The 23,943-nt window shown below is 36.6% G+C and overlaps 1 protein-coding gene across 2 annotated transcripts in view; it reads right to left on the bottom strand.

Annotated features, from left to right (window-relative positions):
• The window catches only part of Caap1 (caspase activity and apoptosis inhibitor 1), a 55,307-nt gene that overhangs the window by 10,800 nt on the left and 20,564 nt on the right, over window positions 1-23,943 (bottom strand). For both annotated transcript variants that reach the window (XM_057785156.1, XM_057785157.1), the window contains one exon: window positions 7,350-7,423. In XM_057785156.1, coding sequence (XP_057641139.1) covers window positions 7,350-7,423 — 74 coding nt within the window. The remainder of the gene's footprint in view (window positions 1-7,349; window positions 7,424-23,943) is intronic.

Here is a 23,943-nt window from a genome sequence, read left to right as displayed (position 1 = left end):
AAATAAGCATGAGGACCAAAGTTTGGATCATCAGAACCCATGCAAAAGCCAGTCAGACATGGCAATCACTTGTGGTCACTCACAGGTCACTCGGTCACACACAGGAGGCAAAGGCAAGCAATCTTCACAACATGCTGGCTAACTAACCTAGCCAATCACGGAGCTCCTGGTTCAACTGAGATCCCTGTCTCAATAACTAACGCCTATATCATACCAAGAAAAAATAATAACAAATAATTTAGGGGGGACTGGGTATGATGGCACAAGCCCTTGATCCTAGTATCTGAGAGGCTGAGGAGATTAGATTTCTATGAGTTCTAGGCTAGTCTGGTCTATACAGTGAATTCCAGTTGGGCAAGGCTACATAGCGAGATCCAATCTCACAAAAATAATAAGAATAACAATCACAATTTTTTAAAGTAGGAAGAACACTGTTTGCTTCCATTTCTGGCAATGATGTATTTAAAAACTTCAAAGAAATGAAAAACAGGTAGTTTTTTTTTCCTTGGGGTAGAAAGAAAGAAGGTCTTAACTAGATAGGTCTTGCCAGGTGAACCTACACCACAATTTCTTTTTACCTGACCAAGCCTTCAAAGATGTTAAGTTTGCAGTCAGAATCTGTATGACTACTTACTTGTTAATGCTAATTGAGAATATAAAAACAAGACCTCAGAAGAAAAGGAACTAGACATGGCTTGAAAAAAATAAAATAGTACACACACCCTGTCCTCCCAACTGCAGATGTCTTTGTACAACTTTCTTCTCAGTCTTCTATGGCTCTTTAACACTCACACCACAAATGCATGTAGGTCTTCTAAGAAGAAGTTTGTTTGCCAATCCAGAGATTTCTGTGGCAATATATACAAAGAAGATATTTAAAATGTACGGGCAACAAATGCTACTTCATTACCTGACGGCCCTTCTCTTCCTGTCTAAAAATAAAAGCCTCTGGTGGTATCTGGTTTCCCATAAATTTCCATAACTGTTTTCATTTATACTTGTGAAGTTCTTTTTCGCAAAACTCATCCATTTACTCCCTTTTAGAGACAGGCTGCTTGGGACTTGTTCCCCTGCAGCCTCAGCCTACAGAGCTGGGATTACAAGCGTGCACCACCTCAGCTGGTTCTTGGATGCCTCTGAAGTTGCAAATCCACTCCTTCATGACCTTTGCTTTCATCTCTATCTACCTTTTTAGTTTCTCCCAATGTAGGACGGCATTAGATCAACAATGGCAACAAGATCAAGAATCAGTTGTTTTTTTCTATCCCTCATCTTAAGAATTCAAATGACCTCACCAACTTTTGTGCTTAATTCTGCTAAATGACAACAAAATATTTTAGATAACTTTTAAAATGTTAGAAATAAAAAATAAGCCATTATCAATTATTTCTCCCCCGTTTTAAAGTATGACTTGCAGACAAAAGAAACATGACAGACAGCATGGTGTTTGCTATACCTATGAATTGTAACATAATTAAATTAGGCTACAATAACACTACCCATAATACATTTGGGATCTATTCTCTCAGATATTTTGGAGAGTCCAATCTATATGCTGATGTATAATCATGATGCTATACTATAGATTTCTAGAACTTAATCTGAGACAAAAACTGCTTCATTGACACTTTCTTCCCTTTGTCTAGCTACTAGAAAACCTGCTTCTCAACTTGTGGGTTGAGATTCCCCTAGGGGTCACATACCTGATATCCTGTACATCAGATATTTCCATTACAATTCTTAATAGTAGCAAAGTTACAGTTATGAAGAAGAAAGGAAGTAATTTTATGGTTGGGGTCACCACAACATGAGGAACTGTGTTAAAAGGTCACAGCATTAGGAAGGTTATGAGCAACTGATAGCATCTCTCCATTTTCTAGTCCCTGCAACTCTTTGACAGTTTATAATCTGTTAGTCTGCCTGTAAAGGAAAACATTTTTAAACACCTACTCTAGTACATATATTTTATAGTCCTTTTTGTTTTATTTTTGTTGTGGTTGTTGTTGTTTTGAGACAAGATTTCTCTGTATAGCTTTGGTGCCTGTCCTGGAACTAGTTTTTGTAGACCAGGCTGGCCTCAAACTCAAGTAGATCCGCCTGCCTCTGTCTCCTGAGTGCTAGGATCAAAGGCATGCACCACCCCCACCTAGCTAAATTTTATATTCTTGTATTTATACCATTATAATTACATAGGCATTTCATATGTACATATATAACCAAAAAGATTAAAGGAAAATACTTAAAAATTATTAGCTTATACTATTAATTTACTATATAAATTCTGGCATTTCCTCCTATAATTCTGGAAATATGATAAGCATATGTTACTGGTGACCCCTAGTCTGAAAGGCTGAAAGCACATTTAAAATTAAAAGCTTTTACCACTTAGCTTAGCCACTGACAAACATTTTGTTCCTATTAAAACCTGCCTTACATATTACTCTTATTAAAGCCCGACTTTCAAATTCTTGAAGTTCTTATTAGCATTTTTTTTCAGTGATGGGGATCAAAGCCAGGGGCCTGTATATGTTATGCTAGTGCTCTTCTACTGAGCCACACTCTCTAGCACTGCCAAGCAATCCTTAATGTTGTCTAGTATTCATTAACTCATGAATTCAAAAGCTAACCTAGAGCTATAGCTACCAACTAGATTTAGTGGTAAAATTTGAGCCTAATCACAGCACAAATCTTATGTGCATATTTTATGTATATATATGTGTGTGTGTGTGTGTGTGTGTGTGTAACCAATTTCACTTAAAAAAAGAATGTATAAGATTTCAAGTAAAACACAGCAAACGCCTTAGTGACACTGATAATTATATGTACTATACGGTTATATTATTTATTTGAGCACCTAAATTCCAGTAAACATACTTCAAATAATCATCAAATAGACTAAAGACAAAAGCAAGCAACCTTTTTTTCATAATGTAACAAAAAAAAAGTAGAGATAATAGAAAAAAAGTTTTTATAGTTTGCCCTAGCATTAAACAAAGTAAGAAAACACATTCAACACTCTGCCCAAGTACAAAGTAGTAGGCACTAGTCTTTACAAAATCCGACAATTTAAAAGAAACTTCAAGAAAAGGGCCAGACAGGCAAGCACTGATTGAGTTTGCTATACAACAGCACCACCAGGTGGTGGCTTATGCAATTCTCATTCAAGCATCTTCCATTTTAAGAACTCCAGGCAATCCAATGATACCTCTAATAACTAGAAATAAACTCCAAAACTCTGTGCAGTGATATTTCTGTCTACTCTACTTTTATAGTTATGAGAAATGCAGAATAAACTAATCACTTTTCTATTAAACAACTTTTCAAATGTTTTAGAATATAACAATAAAACTCCCAACTCTTCTCAATAACCTAAATATCTACTTTCTCAAGCAATGTTTTAATTTTTTAATATTACAGCTTAAAGTAATGCAAGCACAGATTTCACTTTAATTTTTGAAGTTACAATATCTGTAAGCTACACACAGCCGCAAGACAAAAAATTTAAATACAGACCTGTATTTTAATATTGCTGAAAGTCCTCATAAATAAGTCTGTAGGAAAATAACTCGTTATACTACCAAAGATGGATTTAAAAGTTTAACAATGTATTCTAAACATTCATTAAGCAGAAATTTTCATTTCCCAATCTATAGCACAAAAAGATCCATTTTTTTTTTAATTTAAATACATCATGTCTATTTTTAAAGCAGCACTAAAGTCTTTTCAGCAATACAATAACTGATATTCTAGGAAACCTTAAGATCTAAAGCTCACAATAAGCTTACACAGGTGCATACTCATGTATACACACACACACACACACACACACACACACATGGTTGTAACTGATATTCCTCATATAACTAACCTCTGGCTGAAAATGATAATTTAATGATTTCCAACAGAAGAGTTAATTTTGCTACAGTTCCAATCAATCAAATAATATCATACCTGCATTTAAATATTTTCATGGTAAAAGTAGATCTCTAGTTATTAGCGTCAGTACAGTTGAGGTTATTTTATGAATTCAACATTCATCCTTAGCACTGCTAGTTTCAAACACACGATTTCCTATCAGCACTTGACAAAGCTATACCAGCTTAGCTGTGAGTGAATGTCCAAGTCCTACCTGGATAACTACTCAAATAATACTTCAGCCTTTTAGAAACTGAAAAAAAAAATCTTAAAGGTAATATAACTACGTTTGTTCCATATAAAAATAATAGATCATAATAAGATTCATCCTCAAAGTACAAACAGAAAATTCAGTGCTTCTTCATATTTTGGTCTATTGAACTTTAGAACAAACTAAATTTGAATGATTAATCTTAAATGGTCAAGCCATTAAAATCACAATGCATTTCCAAGGAGTATTATGTTCTTTTGTTTTGGTTTGGTTTGGTTTTCTTCTTGGCAGGGTTTGTCTCTATGTGTAGCCTTGGCTGTCCTGGAACTCGTTATATAGACCAAGCTAGCCTTGAACTGACAGAGATTCACCTGCCTCTGCCTTCCGAGTGCTGGGATTAAAGACATGCACCACCATCACCTGGCGTTATGTTTTATTTTTACTAAGCCTATTGTGAACAAAATGGCTAACTAAGTATGAAACGTTCCAGATATAACATTATATTTTCAGTGTTTCACAAATTACAAATAGAAAATAAATTTTTCATTTAGAAAAGGGGGGCTATCTTTTTGAGCCTGCAGGATTTCTATTTCCTAATAAACCACGGTTTCTTAGGTAACCCCATGAAGTTATTTACAATCTGGTTCAGACCAGATTAAGAACTCCACTACAATATCAATAGCCTGTTTTGCTGTGATTTTCCTACAATAAATAACATTTGAAAATCTAACACCTTTAATCCCAGCACTCAGGAGGCAGAAGCAGGGAGATCTCTGTGAGTTAGAGGCCAGCCTGGTCTACAAAGCAAGTTCCAAGACAGCCAAGGCCACACAGAGAAACAGATCCTGTCAAATATATATATATATCACTCCTTGAAATGCATTGTCAATTTAATGGATTAATCATTTAATATTAATCATTCAAGTTTTTCTAGAATTTACCCAAAAGATGTTCTGCATAAATACAACTTTCAGAAAATTCATTCTTATCCTACTAGGTAGCAAAGGATTTTATTTTACTTATGAACATCTTCTTAAAAACAACTTCTGTTTTTCTTTTAAAAGGGGGTAGGGCTGGAAGGTGATTAAATGGTAGACTACTTGCCTAGCATATGTGAATTCTTTCTTGGGTTCCATGCTCACTCATGAAAAAAATAAACAAAACCAATAGCAAAACCAATGCTGAAAATGCAACTGCTTCTTCAGGTTAGTTACAATCTTAGCACAAACTGTTTTGCACAGTAGCCCTTTAATGCTCTGACCTCACCTTTCTTACGTCTGCCTCTGCAAACAGTGTGCTTCCCATGCTTATGTAGGAAACTCAGTATAGTCTCCAGGCTCTTAAATACAAAATGCATAGCTTTTCTGGAATATGACTACTTGGGTCTTTTCTCTTTCTTTTGGCTTTTCCATAGCTGATTTTCAAATGAGTAGTTACTTATTGTAGGAAAATCATAGCAAAACAAACTATTGATATTGCAATGAGGTTCTTAAGAACTCTGGGAGTCTGAATATGGAGTCAAAATATATCTATCCTTAGAAAACTCGCCTTGGAGTAAATTGTGCACTGCAGTTTCTGGCTTCTTTTCTACTGGAAGTAGAATCAACCCGTCTTATTCTAGCCTTTTCTATTCTTCATAAGATATTATTTTCTGCTAGATAATCTAATAGCATACTCACACTCTTTGCTCAATCTATAACAAGAACTTTAGGAACAAAGGAAAGTGATAATAGCAGGGTGGTTATACCCCTATTCACAGCACTCCTGAAGCAAAGGCAAGAGGATCATGAGTTCAAGGCCAGCCTGGCTACAAAGTAGGACTCTGTCTCACAAATAAAAAGAAAAGATACAAAAGCACTGTGGTCTAATTATATGTGAAGTGTAAAGAGGGTTAGATGATCATAATTATACTTACTGCAAACAATGTGTTTATAGCTTTTATCTCTATGACAAAGAAATGCTGATGAACCAAATCTCAGTTTCTATCTGTGAGGATATTCAGTAGTCAAAGTACAAATATAAAATTTTGTTTGGCTATTTATGAGCCTAATACTAGAAAATTCCTAAAAGGCATTGGACAATTCCCAAGAGCATCAGAAATATTAATAAACATCAATGCATTTTTTAAAATGTAGATTGTGTATATAATTAAATATATATAACAAACTAAAAAAACATACATTTTCATATTGTTAAACAATTATCAGTAACAAAGTGAAGCTTCAGGACTTCTACCTAAAAGAAATAAAAATCTGCTTGTCTGTACTGAGTTCCCTATAGCTCAAGTTTTACAGAAATTTTAAGTAATCGTTTCAATGAATAGGAAAATCAATTTATAGTTTATTTGAACAATAAAAATTTTCTAATAAAGATGAGAAGAATTCTTTATTTTTAGTTTTGGTTTTTCGAGACATGGTTTTTCTGTAGCTTTGGAGCCTGCCCTGGAACTAGCTCTTGTAAACCTTGTAGGCTGGCCTCGAACTCAGAGATCTGCCTGCCTCTGCTTCCCAAGTGCTGGGATTAAAGGTGTGCGACACTACTGCCCAGCTGAGAGGAGAATTTTTTAAAGCATTGAAATTATTAGCCCTATTAATCTATAAGGCTTAGATGAATTAAAATTACCACTTTATATCTACTAGCTGGTTATGGCAAAACCAATTTAAAGAAAGCAAATTTTTCTCTAAAGAAGAAGTAAATGGCCGGGCGATGGTGGCGCACGCCTTTAATCCTAGCACTCGGGAGGCAGAGGCAGGTGGATCTCTGTGAGTTCGAGACCAGCCTGGTCTACAGAGCTAGTTCCATGACAGGCTCCAAAGCCACAGAGAAACCCTGTCTTGAAAAACCAAAAAAAAAAAAAAGAAGAAGAAGAAGAAGAAGAAATAAATGATGAAAAATATCTTGGCACAGCAAGGAGTGGTAGTTATCCTACAAAGTTATCGTCTGTGTTCCACATATAACCCAAAGATACCCAGATAACTTACCTCCATCTTGCAACTGAAAATACACAACAGAAATCACTAAAATAAAAACCATTCAAGATGGTAAAACCTTTCTGGTGGCATCCATAGTCAACCATACAACACTCGGGTCAGCCAGTAGCTAAGAAGACATGATTATGGACAAATAGGGTACTCCATTTCCCTCTCTGTAAAATGGGGTGAATTTTCAGAGTAGAAATTTATTATTGGTAAAAACTATATAAAATTAAGTATTTGATCCATACCTTGTTTTGATTCCAAACCTTCTGGTTGTTTGTTCTCTCTCAGGGATGAAGCAGAATCTACACAGGTGTCTTGCCTAAGCAATAAAAATAAAAACTTTAAAAACTATACTCAATCATTTAATGTCCAAGTTCTTAGAATTATGTTAGGTACCAGGGAAACAGGATGGATTCCAAGCCCCAGGGTATAATTTAGTACTAGGGGACTCAGAACCGTGTACACGTGTGTCAGAAGACGCAATTATAAAGTAATAATTTATATGATGTACTTCTTTGTAAAATCAAGGAGAAAATCTAGGGGAACATGGATGCAATTTTTTCTCCCAAAACTCTGTAGGGTAGCTGATGGAAGAAATCAAAACTCACAGCAGTATCCAATAACTTTCCAGTTTTCACAGTTAAATGTAATGGGCATTTTAGCATTCAAATTACTTTAGAGTCTTCTAATTTCATACCTCAAATGCTTTGATGTCTACTGTATGTGGAAAATACACTTGGTATGTTTTATATATATACATATATATGTATGTATATATCAATTCAAAGTAAATAGATTAAATATAAGAGCATACAAAAAGTTTCCCTGTACATCCTGCAGCAGAGTTGAACAGTGTCGTAGCATCTCAGTGCTGATGCTACAAACACCTTTTCAACAGAGTCAAGACACTATTTGTGAATATTCAAGTGAAATAAGCATTGATCTTCTCAAATCAGGTAACTATTTCCTTCTGAGAATTTTCATTGCTATCCTGAAAGAAGCATTATAGAAATAATGTAGAAAATGTTGCTAGTCAAAAAACTATTTTATCCAGTTACAAGTAGCATAAGTCTTTCAAGTAACCTAAGAGTAAAACGGAGCTGCAAGTATTCCTTTGCCCAGTTTATTCTTTACAATCAATGTATTTGGCAAGTAAGTGTTTATTTTGTATTTAAAGATCACTAATACAAATCCAAACTCAAACAGAGACTATAAAATCGTGTCTTTGGAACCAGGCATGGTGGTGCACATCTATAATTCTACCACATGGGAGGATGAGGCAGAAATAGCTCTAGCTACCTAAAAGAAATCTATTTGGCTCTGCTACTAATCACTTCTATGAGATTTGTAGTTGCCATGACTCCATTTTTAATGTTTCTTTGCAATCTAATGTCACCTACTCAGATTTTATTCTTTCACAATAATGACTGGCAAGTCCCAAGGAGGGCATCAAAACTTCTCCTTGGTAATCCAGGAACAAAACACAGAGCTTTGTAAGGAATAAAGTTAAAATGTTCTACCTTGAGCATGCCAGTTAACTCAGATATTATCTACTCTAAGCACTGATCAACCTTTGAAGGAAACATTTTATACATTCTCAAATCGCACATAATTCTACACATGTATGTATATAAAAATCACGAAAATATGAATCCGTATCAAAATATGACAAAGCATTCCATTAAAATTTGTAATTTGTATGTTTTTAAGTATCAATTAAGTTAATTAATATTAATGTACCAAAATAACCACCAAAAAATATGGTATCACTGGTAAAAAGTATATAGGACATACAATACTCCAAAGATGACCCAATAAAGATCTCTGCAGTCTAGCTGAGAATGTGTAGCCTATAAAAATAATCAGACAAACCCATTACTGAAAGATGTAAAAGTTTTTTTAAGGGAATTTCAGTGTTTTTTAAAGAAAGACAAAAGGCTATGAAATATTTCAAGTCAAAGGAATCTAAGGAGCCATGACAATTAAATATTACAAATAACCTGACTAGAGGGGGAATAAAGGCTGAAGTGAACTGAATCAAAAGAGAAATTGAAATACTGATAGCAGACAGGATAAAAATCTTGTTATGAATGTCAAATTTCCTGAAAGTGATACTCCTTTGAAAACACAATGTAGCATTTAGGGATAATGTGTCACATCATAATCTGACTTAAGCCTCAAATGTTCACGCAGACACAAAACTTACACACGTAGTAAGAGATGGCTCAGCAGGTAAAGGGGTTTGCCATCCGAGCACTAGGGCCTGAGTTCAATCCTTGGAAGATATGTAAACAAAGGAGAGGAAATACTTGTTCTCTGACCTTCACACATGTGTGCAAACACACATACACCATACACGCATACCCAAAAACTAAGGATTTTTTAAAAGTATATGTATATATAAATTTAAGGCAAGTAAAGGGATAAAATGTTAATAAAAAGTAACTCTACATAAATGTTCGACAGATTTCTCCTTTACTAGTCTGATTTTTACAATGTATTTAGTCTAAAATTACTTCCAAATAAAATATTTAAGTAAAAATGCAATAAAAACTGATCAAAGTCCCTAAAATATTTGTCAAATAAGACTCTTTAAAGATTATCTACTGTTATAAACAATTTATTTGCATGCCCAATGAGAATATATATAAAAATTCTATTTTTAGCTAGGCTTGATTAGGTTGTTGAAATCACACAGCAGAATTTCCGTAAGTAGCTACAGTACACCACCCTGTGGCAGAAACATGAAAAGACAGAATTTTTTAAAATTAGAAGTAGCTCTTAATGATTTAAAATTTAAAAGTAAGTATTAAGCAGAACATGATGATGTATGCCAGTAATCCTAGTACTCAAAGAGGCAGGGACAAAGAGACTCCCAAAAGGTTCAGGCCAGCCTGAATTACAGAGGAGACCTTGTCTAAAAATAAAGAGGCAAAATAAAATAAATACAAATAAAACTAATACTAGATAATTTTTCTAAGATGTAGATTTTACAATTGTCACATAGGCTTAGTTCTTTAACACAACTTAAACATTTTCACTAAACAGTACAGAAAACAAGATTCACAAAGACATATTAAAGTCTAAGAAAACTATAACATGCATATAATTTCATCTTTCTAGGTTCATGAGGGGTCTGTATGCTAGTTGGCCAAACTAGGAAAAACAAAAAAGAAAAAAAATGCAATTTATATTTAAAGGATATTTGAATGTATTAAGCACTTTAAAACCAAGAATATGAGAGCAAACAACTGGAGAAGAGAACCTAAGGGAGAAAACACATGACAACACCAGTTTAGAGTAAGAATTTTTTTTTTTTTTTTTTTCTTTTAAACACTGCCTGGCCCATATCTCCAGTCTCTTACTGGCTAACTCTCACATCTTGATTAACACATATTTAGTAATCTATGTAGCAACATGAGGTCGTGGCTTACTGGGAAGGATTCTAGGCTGCTTCCATCTCGGAGAGGAGAGCTATGGCGTCTGCCCTCATTGCCTTCTTCCCAGCATTCTGTTCTGTCTACTCTGCCTACCTAATTTTCTGTCCTATTAAAGGGCCAAGGCAGTTTCTTTATTAACCAATGAAATCAACACAAAACAGAAGATTCTCCCACATCATTTCCCCTTTTTCTGTTTAAACAAAAAGGAAAGGCTTTCACTTTAACATAGTAAGATTACATAAACAGAACACTTATCAAGCAAGAATTACAGTTACTTTATATCTATTTCTATAATGAACTTTGTGATTCTATTTAAAACAAGAATAAGCTTAATTTCATTTTTACTTTTCTAATCCCCTTCTCCACCTGAATTCTCTTTAACACAGCTTAATCTATAATCAATGGCCTTGTTATAAGAGGACTCTACTTGCAGCACTATTCATGGTTCTCAAGCTGACATAAAATCCAACTTTCTTTTATATGACACTACTCCTTTAAAAAAAACAAAAACACATAATTTATTGAGTCTTTGGGAATTTCACATCATGCATCCCAATCTCTCACATTTCCCAATTCCTCCATATCTACCCTTCACCCTTGCAGTGCCTCACAAAAGAAAATTAAAAAAATAAAAGTATTAATTTAAAAAACACCCCACTTCACTCCTCCTTCTCTCCTGCCTCTCCATCAACTCTTCATCTTAGTGGCACTGGGGGCTGTGGTGTATCACATATTGTACATATGCCCTTTAGTCCAAACAACTTTACTTACAAATGTTCATTGTAATGAGTTGTTGGTCAGGTCCAAGGCCTCTGGTTTCGGTACACTATACATACTGGACCCTCACCAAAACTCCCTCGGATCTCCTGCTGTTGCAGTCATGGAGATCCTGCAGCTATGGTTCCACAGGACCAGTACCTTCGAGGGATGAAGCAGGTCACAGATGGGGTAGATGTTGGAGTGGGTCAACTCAAAGCACTGAATGTGGCCTGGGTGGTAGCTGAGTTGGTCAGTACAAGCCTCAGCTGGGATCAACCCTCTCAGGCGAGGTGTGGCGACAGCTCCCCTGCACCCATGCCATCCTAGGTCAGGTTTCCCAAGGGCACAGTGAGAGGTTGGCCCATCTCTCCAGAGTGCAGGGCTAGCTCTTCCAGGTGAGGGATGGAGACAGCTCCCCTGTACACTGCCATCCTGGGTCAGGTTTCCCAAGGGCACAGTGAGAGGTTGGCCCATATTTCCCGAGTGCTGTGGGAGCTCCTTCCATTCCTTCAGCCAATAGCCTTTAAGATACCAGCCCATTTGGTTATGATCTCTTTGGCTTGAAAAAGCGTTGGTAGCCACGTGCTCCCTCTCTTGCTCTGGACTCCGTTTCTGGCTACCAGACTCTTTTCCTGGTAGTGCAGAGGGCTGTTGTCTAGGACGGTGATCTTTAAGTTTTTCCCTTTAAATAAATAACCCTTTTATTAATCATAATTCCAAACTGGTGTGTGATTATTTTGTGACTTACTCCTTTACCCGAGTGCACAGCTAGCTCTTCCTGAGTCAGGGTCTTCAGGGCCAGCTTTCCAAAGGCAGGCAGCACAATGGACTCAGCATGGCCCTCAGATTTCAACGTACATGGTACGAATTTCACCGCCCACCCCCTGCCCCATGGTAACATGAACCACAGACATCAACACAAACACCAGCTGTAGCAGGACCATGGACCCATCCATGGCCCTGGGCAGCAGCTCCTCAGGGCCTGCATGTTACCATGGCCCCAGGTAGTTCCCTTTCCTTCCTTACAACTTGATGTTTTTTGAAAATGACATTAACAGACTGGGGAAATTTATGGTACTTAATGAAGAACAACCACATGTGAATTAGCAAAGGCTTGAAACAATATTTGTGTGTGTATGCATGTATGTAGGTAGGTATGTGTGTGCCCGCACATGTGAAGTTGCTCATGGAGGAAAGAACTGGGTATCAGATTCACTGAAGCTAGAGTTATAGAAAGTTGAGAGCAGCTGACATGGGTGCTGGGAACTCAACTCCATTCTTCTGCAAGAGCAGCAAGTGTTCTTGACGACCAGCCCTTAAAATATATTTCTAAAGGGAAGGGAAGAGTAATCAATTTCTTATACAAATGAAAAGAGTTAGGAAAAAAATCTCTCAATAAAAAGATAAACAGGAGGGGCTGGAGAGATGGCTCAGAGGTTAAGAGCACTTCCAGAGGTCCTGAGTTCAATTTCCAGCAACCACATGGTGGCTCACAACCATCTGTAATGAGATCTGGCGCCCTCTTCTGGCGTGCGGGCCATACATCGAGGCAGAATGTTGTATACATAATAAATAAATAAATCTTAAAAAAAAAAGATAAACAGGACAAACTATCTGATTTTTCTCAAAGAGCAAATGTCAACTGACAAAATCAGATAAACTGGTAAAACAAAAAATATATATACAATGCTGAATTCTCTTCCCACTTCTCAGTATAAAAGCAGAATAACGGAAATTTAATGGAAGAAAGACATTCTTTGAATCAATGCTATTAGAGAGTTAAACAGTTTATAGACGATCTTGATCCATATTTTATATCATAAACAAATAATATTTCTGAACGGCTACAGACCCAAATGTCTAAATCTTAAACCTTTAGAAGACACAGAAAAATATTTGGTTTATGCTAGGATAAGCAAACAACAGACCTGACAACCTGAGTTCAGTCTCCGGGTCCTGCAGCAGAAAAATCCAGAGATCCTCTAACCTCCACTCATGTGCCATGCCTCATGCACCCGCACTTATTCACACACACTTACACACACATACACACACATACACACATACACACCAAATAAATAATTTTAAAACATGACCTAAAAATAAAAATAATTGCTAAGTTGGATTTTATCAAAATTTAGTATTTCTTTTTTTCCAAAAAGACTAAGACAATGAAAAGCCAAACCGCAGGCTGGAGAAAATATTTGCAAGCCACGTATCTGATAAAGAGTATGTATCAAAGCTTGACTGATATGCCAACAATCCCAGGTATGTGAAAAGCTGATGCAGGAGGATTACTTACAACACCGTGACTCTTGTTCACAACAAAACGACTTAATCTAGAATATATAATAACTGTGGTTTGAATAAGATTTCCCCTATAGACTCTTGTATTTGAACACATGGTCTCCAATTGGTGACAATGTTTAGGAAGGTTATGGAACCTTTAAGAGAAAGAATGTTACAGAGGCTGTAACTGGGGGTGCACTTTGAAATTTTATAGGCTGGCCACATTTCCTGATCTCTCTCTCTGCTTCTAAGTTGCCAATGCAGTTTGAGAGGCCAGCCTCCGACTCCAGTTGCCATGTGTTCTATACCATGATGAACTGTAACCATTCTGGAAGTCAAAAAATAAATTTTTTCTCCCTTAAGTTGCTTTTATTATGATAACATAAAAGCAACTAAGATAATTATAATAGAAAACAATAAAATATTAAAATTCCTTCAGTTGAGGGGGACTTAGACGGCAAATAGAAAAAGCATCTCGAATCCAACTCCACTGTTATTAGGGAAATGTGCACTAAAACCACAAAGCAACTAACAAATGAACTCTCAGTGGTAGCAAGTAAGGATGCAAAAATGACACAGCAGTCCTGATCCCGCTTCCTTTAAACAAAATACACAAAAGCTTGCACTCAAATGTTAGTAGTGGCTTTGTTTAAAATCATTAAAAATGAGAAGTAACCTTAGCCTTTATTAGTTTTTTTTAACACTGCCATAAAAAATCATGAAAAATTTGATCGTTTAAAAAGCATAAAATTTGCCGGGCATGGTAGCAAATGCCTTTAATCCCAGCACTTGAGAGGTATGTGAGTTCCAGGATAGCCAGGACTATTATACAAAGAAACCCTGTCTCAAAAAAGAAAAGGAGAAAAAAAAGCATAAATTCACTATATTAATATTCTGAAAGTCAGCAGTACAGTATGGATCTTGCTAGACTAGATATAAACAAATGGATCTAGGGGGCTAGATATGGATTCATCTTCTGTTCCTTTTGGTTCTGGACAGAACTGTGTTCCTTGTGGCGGTAGGACCAAAATTCCTGTTTCCCTGAATGTGGTTATCAGCCTCGGCCTTTGATGTCATACCTTTCTTACTCCCCTCTCTCTCTTTCTCTCTGTCTCTGTCTCTCTCCCACTTTTAAGGTTCAGATGGTGTTAGCTTCAGCAGCACATATACTAACATTGGAATGATACACAGAAGATTAGCATGGGGGCTGGAGAGATGGCTCAGAGGTTAAGAGCATTGCCTGCTCTTCCAAAGGTCCTGAGTTCAATTCCCAGCAACCACATGGGGGCTCACAACCATCTGTAATGGGGTCTGGTGCTCTCTTCTGGCCTGTAGGCATACAGACAGAATATTGTATACATAATAAATAAATAATTTTTTTTAAAAAAAGATTAGCATGGCCCCTGTGCAAGAAAAATAAATAAAAAATAAATAAAAGTTCAGATGATTATAGCAGCCCCACATGGATAATCTAGGATAAGTCCCCTATCAAAAAGTTCTTAATCTTAAATCTAAAGTTATTTTGTTATATAAAGTAATATAATCTCAGGGTCTGGAGACTAAGGTATAAATACCACTAAATGCCATTATTCTTAGAGTATATCAACTGGGAGATTAAAAACTGGTATACCCACAGGATGGAGAACTACTCAGCAATGAGAAGAAACATGTATACGCCCCAGATATACTATGCTACTAAAACCAGTCTCAAAAGACTGTATATGGAATTAAAGAAATGCCTCAGTGATTAGGAGTGCTTACGGCTCTATTAGAGTCACCACTGACTCACAAATCCTTAAAACTAGCAGTCAGCTGAAACCTTCCAACACTATACAAAGGATCGAAACAACCCGTTCTTTAAAAAGGCCTTTCCAATTAACAAATAAATCAAGTTTTGTCTCTACTGTATCCCTTGCACAAATGACATCAACATTCAATCCTACTCTAACCAAGGTATCTAAATATGCAACAAGAAACAGAACCTGTAGGTGCCATAAAGTGTGAGATTCTACCTTAACATTATAAATCATGATGTTGTCAGAGATTCCATAATACTTTACTTAAGGTTTTCTGAAAACATTACCTGCTATTTCAAAGTAAACTATGGTAGATAGAATACTCATTGTTATAACATAAAAAAACCAATTTATAGAGCACATGTGACCATAATGGTGTCCAAATAACAAAATAGAAATTTCATTATTCTTTGCTGCCTAAAGGCATAGTCAGTTCTTTAGTACACGTTTGTGAGAATAAACTCACGGAGAATGCTGCGAGAAGAAAACTCTCTAATGCACTAATATAAGCACACAGAAATGCAACTTTTTATGCTGGTTATTTTTCTCATTGCTGTTATTCTGGTTCATGGTTTAAGAAGATAAAGTCCATCACGGCAAGGAAGGCAGGGCAGCAGAAATGACTCACGGCTACAGTAGCAGAAACATAAAGCAGCTGCTTATTACACAGTATCAACTGGAGTGGGGTGTGCATATGAATAAGGAAGCAGGGCCAGACTGCAACCCTAAAACCCAACCCCCAAAGACTACTTCTCAGTCTGACCCCACCTCCTAAAGGTTCCACAACTTCCCAACCCAGTGTCACCAGCTGGGGACCAAGTGGACCAAGTGTTTACACATGAGTCTATGGAGGACATTCCACATGTAAAACATAGTGCTTTACACATACCTCCAACAGGCTCATGGCCATCTTATCATATAAAACGTTTGCCAAACTGGACATTAAGAGCATGCACTGCCACATTCAGGCACAACATCATTTTTTTAACAAGGGGGAAAAAGACACATAAGCAATGAGCTGTTTTTTATAAAATAGTAAAGAATAAAAATTAAAAGTCATCTCACAGCTTTATTTAGACCTCATAAGAAAAAGAATGCAGGAAATTCCAAATATTCATCAATATAAAGTAAAATTTTCATAAGTTAATGTTAGAGATTCATAATAAAAACTGCAAAATAATACAGTAATTTTTTTCTATCTTTACCATATGGCAATTCTAAGGACTTTCACTCTTTTTCCCACTTGGTCATCATAATGTTCTATGAGGTAGAATTTTATTCTTCAGATGAGAAAATTAAGGTCAGAAAGTTTAAACAGTTTGCCAAATGTCAGACTGGTAGTAAACTGCGGGAGTCTCTTTAAAATGAGGCTACCTTAAACCCTGAACGTCCACTTTACCTTTACGCGAACTCTACAGCTTACAGAAACAATCCTCCAAGTGGCAATACCACTACTAATAACCTACATTACACAGCTCTGTCTATATCACAGTAGGAAATCAGTCATCATTCACAACTTTGTTTTAAGTACACTGCTGCTACGCAGCCCACACTCACAATTGAATCCTCCTGCTTCCGTCTCCCAACGTGTACGACCATGCCCAGCTTTACCTAGAATTTGGCCACAAGGCAATTAAATAATTCTCTCTTACTAGAAAAACTAGCATATGCTCTCAAGTTAAAATATTTATTATTTTAAAAGTGGAAATTTTCAATAAAGGCAGTGCATGAACAAAAATCAAAAAGCCTACTTTACAGGACTAGAATAAAAAGTTAGGAAAAAGATGTATTTCTAAGTACACCCCTGATGTGGGATCTTTAGACTTCATGCATATTTAAACTCATGCCCATGCCCTTGTCTTCTTACTTTAAAGAGAAGGCCAAGGCTGTATCTCAAACTAGCAGCCAAACTGGTAACATGTAAGCATCTCTGATGTGGCACTAGTTTTAGTGGCATGAAAGCTTCAGGATTGAAGGAGTGATGGAGAGAAGCTGACAATCTGAGTTCAATCCCCAGTACCCACATGGTAGAAGGAAAAACCAACTCTCATAAACTGTTCTTTGACTTCCACGTGCATCCCATGACATATATGTGCAGACACACAGACACACTGAATGTGTATAAAGAGATGTTTGTTTCCCTGAGCATCTTTTCAACCATCCAGAGCTTCATTCCTTTCACTTGAAGCTCACCACTTCTCCCTCCTCTTCACAATCAACAGCACGATCTCTCTCCTGAGACCCTTTGTTTCCTTCTACTTCTGTCAGGTAGTGTTCTGTGTCAGATGTTCTTTCTGCCATATAAATACATATGGGATTGCATTTAGGACCTAGCCTGATAATACTGGAAAATTGTCCAATATCAACCTGACATTTAAATCACATCTGCATTGCCCTTTTTTTTTTTTTGCCAGGCACACTAACAATGATAAACTGTAATATTAGGGTTTGGGTAACTTCATTACCTACCACAGATAGGGAAAAATTACATCTATATTTTCACTAAAATATCATGGAAATTAAGTTTTGGGTTGTTTTTCTTCTTCTTCTTTTCTTTTTCTCAAGACAGAGTTTCTCTATATAGTCCTGGCTGTCCTGGAACTCACTCTCTAGATCAAGCTGGCCTTGAACTCAGAGATCTGCCTGCCTCAAGTGCTGGGATTAAAGGTGTGAGCCACCACTGTCTGATTAAATATTTTCTTTCTATATTACCAGTATTTGTGATTCTATCACCAATAGAAAACATAGTATCCTCAAATAATATAGTTGCTGCAGATATCTAAAATATTTTATACTAACTTTTACTTCAAATTATGAAAGTCAATAGAACTGATGCTACATCTTACCATTAGCAAGTGCATATATTACTATATTACAAAACATAACTTAAGTTTCAAGGACTGATGTTCTTTGTGGTTCTATTTTAATGCAAAAGTTAAAACTAAAAAGCAGGCTGAGAATAGCCTTTGATCCCAGTACTTGGGAAGCAGAAGCAAGTGGATCTCTGTGAGTTCATGGCCCGGTTGGTCTACACAGTGAGTTCCAGGACAACCAAAGCTACCTAGTAAGATTCTGCCTAAAAAATAGGTAGAGAGAGAGAGAGAGAGAGAGAGAGAGAGAGAGAGAGAGAGAGAGAGAGAGAGAGAGAGAGATAAGCATTGTTTTTAGAAGGATTATGTAGACTTCATTACTGTAATACTTTAAAGAAAATGAGAAAGACAGGTGGATTGAGCAAGGTAAGGAGATAAAATACAAAGGTTCTTATTATGACTTTAAAGTCTTGGATACTGTAAATTATATGCATAAAAACATATACACAATACACCCTTTGTTGTTATTATTATTTAGGTAAATAAATGCCTATCTTCAATTCCATAACCTATATAAATGCAGTTTACATGAAAAAAGGGACTTTGTAGATGTGCTTAAAGATATTGAGAAATACTTTCACGTAGTACCCTAATGTGCCCAATCACAACAGTTATCATAAGAAGGACCCCAGAAGAGTCAGAGATAGAAAAGAAGGCAACATCACATGCTTGGAAGATAAAAGAGAGTTCACGAGCCAAAAGGAATAGGCAGCACCTAGTAGCCATGAAGTCAAGGGCATATCCATCCTGCTGACTCCACCGCATGTCACATATCTACCCTGCTGACTCTACTGCATGTCAAGGACATGTCTGCCCTGCTGACTCCACCTCATTAGCCCAGTAAAAGCAATGCTTACATCTGACCTCCAGAACTGTAAGCTAAAAAGCTATGCCAGGTGTGGCAGTACTGGGCTATAGTGAACCCCAGCAGTTCTAACACCAGGGTGATAGCAGAAAGAAGACAGTGACTTGCAGGTCAGTCTAGACTTCATAGTGAGATCCTGCTCCACTAAAACAAAACAAAGCACAACAAAAGAGGTAATAAATGGGTTACTTTAAGTCATTCTGTGTACAACTTTTTATACTGACAACAGGACGCTAAGACACAGAGCACTAAAAGACTTCAATAATCTCCAACTCATAAGAACATTCAAGGTACACAGGAACAGGTCAGATAAAAGCATGAAGAAGCACTCAGTAAGAGATACTACAGTCCTTTCCACAGTATATTAAAATATTAATTAGAAAAGAAAAGTAGTGGGCACTTCTAAATGACTTTACAAGCAGAAAAATGAGAGTATGAAATGGAGGTCATAAGGTACTGGAAAATGGCCCCAAACTATTGCCGTTTAATAAAAGCATGAGGGCTTTGTGGAAATGCATCATTTTCTAGAAATTAGAAAAATTACTTACAAAATATCTAATTTATTAAAAATATAAGAAAATAGGTGAACAGAATATAGGAAACATCAAATATTAGAACTAGGTGACAGGAATACAGACATTTATTATACTAGTCTACTTTTCTGCATGCTTGTAAAGAATAGTTTTTAATTCTTTACTATTAAAGAAGTCAGCATTAAATAGTTTTTAATTCTTTTATTAATAAAGATTAATACAATAAAAAAATCTTAACAAAAGAATTAAGAACTAGGCCAGGAGTGTTAAACAGTGGTAGAGTACTTGCCTAGCATGTGTGGGCTTCGGTTCAATTCATATCATGACTTTAAAACACACAGAGAGCCCCCAACAGTTAAAATCCCTTTCAGCTAAAACAAGCAGAAAATGCAATTAATTTTAGAAATTCATACACACACACACACACACACATACACACAGAGTGGCTCTTACCTGTAACACCAGCATTCAAAAAACAAGTTAACATCTAATATTAATGTAAGTCACATAAATGCCTCTTCAGTTCATATATATATATATATATATATATATATATATATATATATATATATGTACACACACACACATATATAGCCATGCTGTCATCTTTAATACAAATTCACACAATCACTTTATATGTATCTGCCTACTCATATAACCAATATCCACATTTCTAGTTTGGGTTTCCTTAAAATAAAAACAAAGAAACAAAAACCCTGAGCTCAATTTAAAAACAAACAAACAAAAAACAAAAACAAAAAAGCCACCAATGTTTAAAGTCAGGCACAGTGGTGGCACATATATGTAATTCCAGGACTCAGGAGGCAGAAAAAGGAGGTTCTGGAACCTGAGTTTGAGATCAACCTGGGCAACAGAATAAGACTATTTCAAAAAGAAAGTTGATATTTATATATATTTATACAGTGTCGCCCATTGTTCAGTGTTTCCCCATAACTAACTGACCACAACTTTCAGTATTCTCAAAGCAAGTGATTATATACCTTTTTCATATTTCTATTTACATATTTACTTACATTTAATTAACATGCACAACTGTAACAACTATACTATAAACAGGCATGAGTTAGTCTTGGGAAGCAGACAGCTGCAAGCATATTTTTATTAGAGATCAGTCACTACGGAAGAGTTGCTGGCAACCAACTTATCACACTGCTGATGTCAGTCAATCTGTTTTTCAAATGAAATGAAAAGATGATTAATAAAGATAAAGCTGAAAGAGAAACTTTGATTTTTAAAAAGGTGATAGTAAAGTTAAAAGGAACCATGGTTATGTGGAGGGAACAGCAGAGGGAAATAGTAGGGTACAAGTGATTTTAAGGGAGAAATGGGAAAAACAAGGGCTCTAATTAGGGAGGCAGAGGGAGATTAATACAGAAAAAGGAGGAGAGAAAATAAAATAACAGAAAGGATATCTGAAAAAGCTATAAGGAATTCTATTATCTATTTAAATTACATATAATACCTCCAAGCCTGAGTATACCTATGTACATATTGTTTAAATAACATTTCCCCATCTGTGTTGACAATGCTTCCCTCCAAGATCCACACACTAATGATAATAATAATAATAATAACAATAACAACAACAATAATAATAAATAACCAGGTAGGAGAACCCTACTTTTGAGTTCTTGTTCAGGGTTATCTAAGAAAATCCCCAAACATAGCCTTATTGCTGCTGCCTTTGGTTGCTTCCCAGAGGTTAAAGGCAAGCCTCTTTTGCTTAATATAACTTTCACTTCAGACACAGGACAGAAGATCTGAGCTGGTTAGACCTGGAAGCCCCCTGCTGAGGATGAGTTCTCATAGTACCAGAAGGCATCATGCAAGCTTCTGAGGGAGGGAAGCAACCCACAGACTTACCTGGCTGTGATGCCTACAGACTAAAACACTGAACAGCACAGCACTAACTCCCTAAGGCGGCATTAGTGACACATATACTTTGGCTCTGTAACTGGATTTAATACCCTGTTCAATAAGAGGGAAATCATGCCTGGTACTGGAAACCTAGCCATCTACCTGAGACTAGCAAAGTCATTGGTCTTAAAGGAGCACCTACAACTATGACTTTACTAATCCCTAACTACAGTCTAAATAGCCTCAGACCCACAGGTTAAGTTTAGTACTCAACCCCTCATCAAGAAAACTTCTCCTTGCAACACGCAGAAACCATTACAGAAAACCACAACTGATGAAAATGCAGAGAACAAGTGACTGTGTGGTGTTCAGTCCCAACTGATCAATCTACAGCACAGCTCCTCCACCTACAGCTCTGAGACTAGAGTGGAAGGAGTAGAAAGATTATAAGACCCACAAGAACAGGAAGTTTCCTGAGATTGCGTCAAGAAATCTCATCAGCATAGCTGCCTAAACAAGACCTAAATATTAACATCAAGAAGAATGCTAACACGGGAGTGGGGAAGAGCTCAGGAGCCCTCAACCCTAGACAGAGAACCACAGGCAACAAAGGAATGATGAGAGCAGAAAAAACAGCCTTCCCCAGGGAAAAACACACCAATTTATTATATTTAAGAACATATATACGTGTGTGTGTGTGTGTGTAACAACAATTAAAGAAGCAGAGGCCATGAATTGAGAGAAAGATGGAGGCGGAGCATGGGAAGGGTTGGAGGAAGGAAAGAACACTGTAATTGTATTTTAATTTCAAAAAATAAAGTATTTTTAAAAGATGATAGGGAAAAATTAGGCAAAAGGTAAAATACTTACTAGTCATCTAACCCAGTGTATGAACAAGATGAGGCAATTCACTGACGAAAGAAAAATGGTAATCTAGCACAACAATTAGATTTCAGCAATTCCAAAAACAGAAAAAAATTTAAGATAGTTACCAAAATAACAAATAATCTTCAAGTCTTTCACAGTTCTCCATATGTCATCAGTAGGCAGACCATACAGATCATTATATGAGGATTCCACCTATGGCCTCTGAAAAGCTCAGCCCATCATTTTAGGTAGGGAATCTGTTGCTGTGATAAAAGACCACGAGCACAGGCGAACTGGAGAGGAAAAGGGTTATTTTCATCTTACAGCTCTCAGGTTATAACCCGTCACTGAGGGAAGGCAGGGTAGGAAGGCAGGGTAGGAACCTGGAAGCAGGAACTGGAGTAGAAGTCACAGAGGAGCACTGCTTACTGACTTGCACACCACGGCTTGTTCAGCCTGCTTTCTTGTGTATACAAGGACCACCTGCTCAGGGTGGCACCACCATAATGGGCTAGGACCTCCCAAATGAATCGCAATCAAGAAAGTGCCTCACAGGCTTGCCTGTTACAAGCCAATCTGATGGGGACATTTCCCAACTGAGGATCTGTTTCCCAAGGGACTCTAGTCTGTGTGAAGCTGACATAAACACTAACTAGAACATATGTTAAGGAATATTCTTGAGAGAGTCTGGAAAAGTGTCTATCTGCTTCCCATTTTTAAATAAGTGGGTCACAATTTGCTTCAAAAGAATAAGACTGGTGCCGGGCAATGGTGGCGCACGCCTTTAATCCCAGCACTTGGGAGGCAGAGGCAGGCGGATCTCTGTGAGTTCGAGACCAGCCTGGTCTACAGAGCTCGTTCCAGGACAGGCTCCAAAGCCACAGAGAAACCCTGTCTTGAAAAACAAAACAAACAAACAAAAAACAACAAAAACAAAACAAAAACAAACAAACAAACAAAAAAAGAATCAGACTGGAAAAAGGTTGGAGGTTTAAAATACCAGAGAGGAGAAAATTGGATGGTAAGTTTGGAAGAACTCATCATACTACTGTCTTTTTACGTGTTAAAATTATTCCATACTTAATACAATTAAACATAACAATGTCATACATTCCAGAGTGGTGAAAGTAGCTGACTGAATCACAGGTCAATTTTCTAAATATATCATTCCCAACAAGCCCAGATCTCAGGTCTATCTCAGCCCCCCTTTAAAAATTCACTGGCAGAAATACTTGGTTGTAATGTAAATTTGTGCTGCCTATTAATCAAGCTCAAGGGTATTCACAGTACTCAAATACTTTATTGCATTTAAGTTTAATAAAAGTGGGTTATGAAAGACTCCATTTCTAACAAGTTCAAGTTTTGTTAAAAAGCTATTGAGAGCAGTTGGCATTTGGTTAAACAGCATTCATTTATTTATACAAACATAGTCAAGGGAAATTTCTCTAACGGAATAAACTCTTAGCACTCTACTGACAGCTGAATTGAACCACTAAACAGAGATCACCATTCTTATGAAGAAACAAAAGGTAGTAAGCGGCT

The sequence above is a fragment of the Chionomys nivalis genome, chromosome 11, assembly GCF_950005125.1.
Source record: "Chionomys nivalis chromosome 11, mChiNiv1.1, whole genome shotgun sequence".
Classification (NCBI taxonomy): domain Eukaryota; kingdom Metazoa; phylum Chordata; class Mammalia; order Rodentia; family Cricetidae; genus Chionomys; species Chionomys nivalis.
Note: the sequence above shows the minus strand (reverse complement) of the source record. Positions and strands in the feature narration are given on the sequence as shown.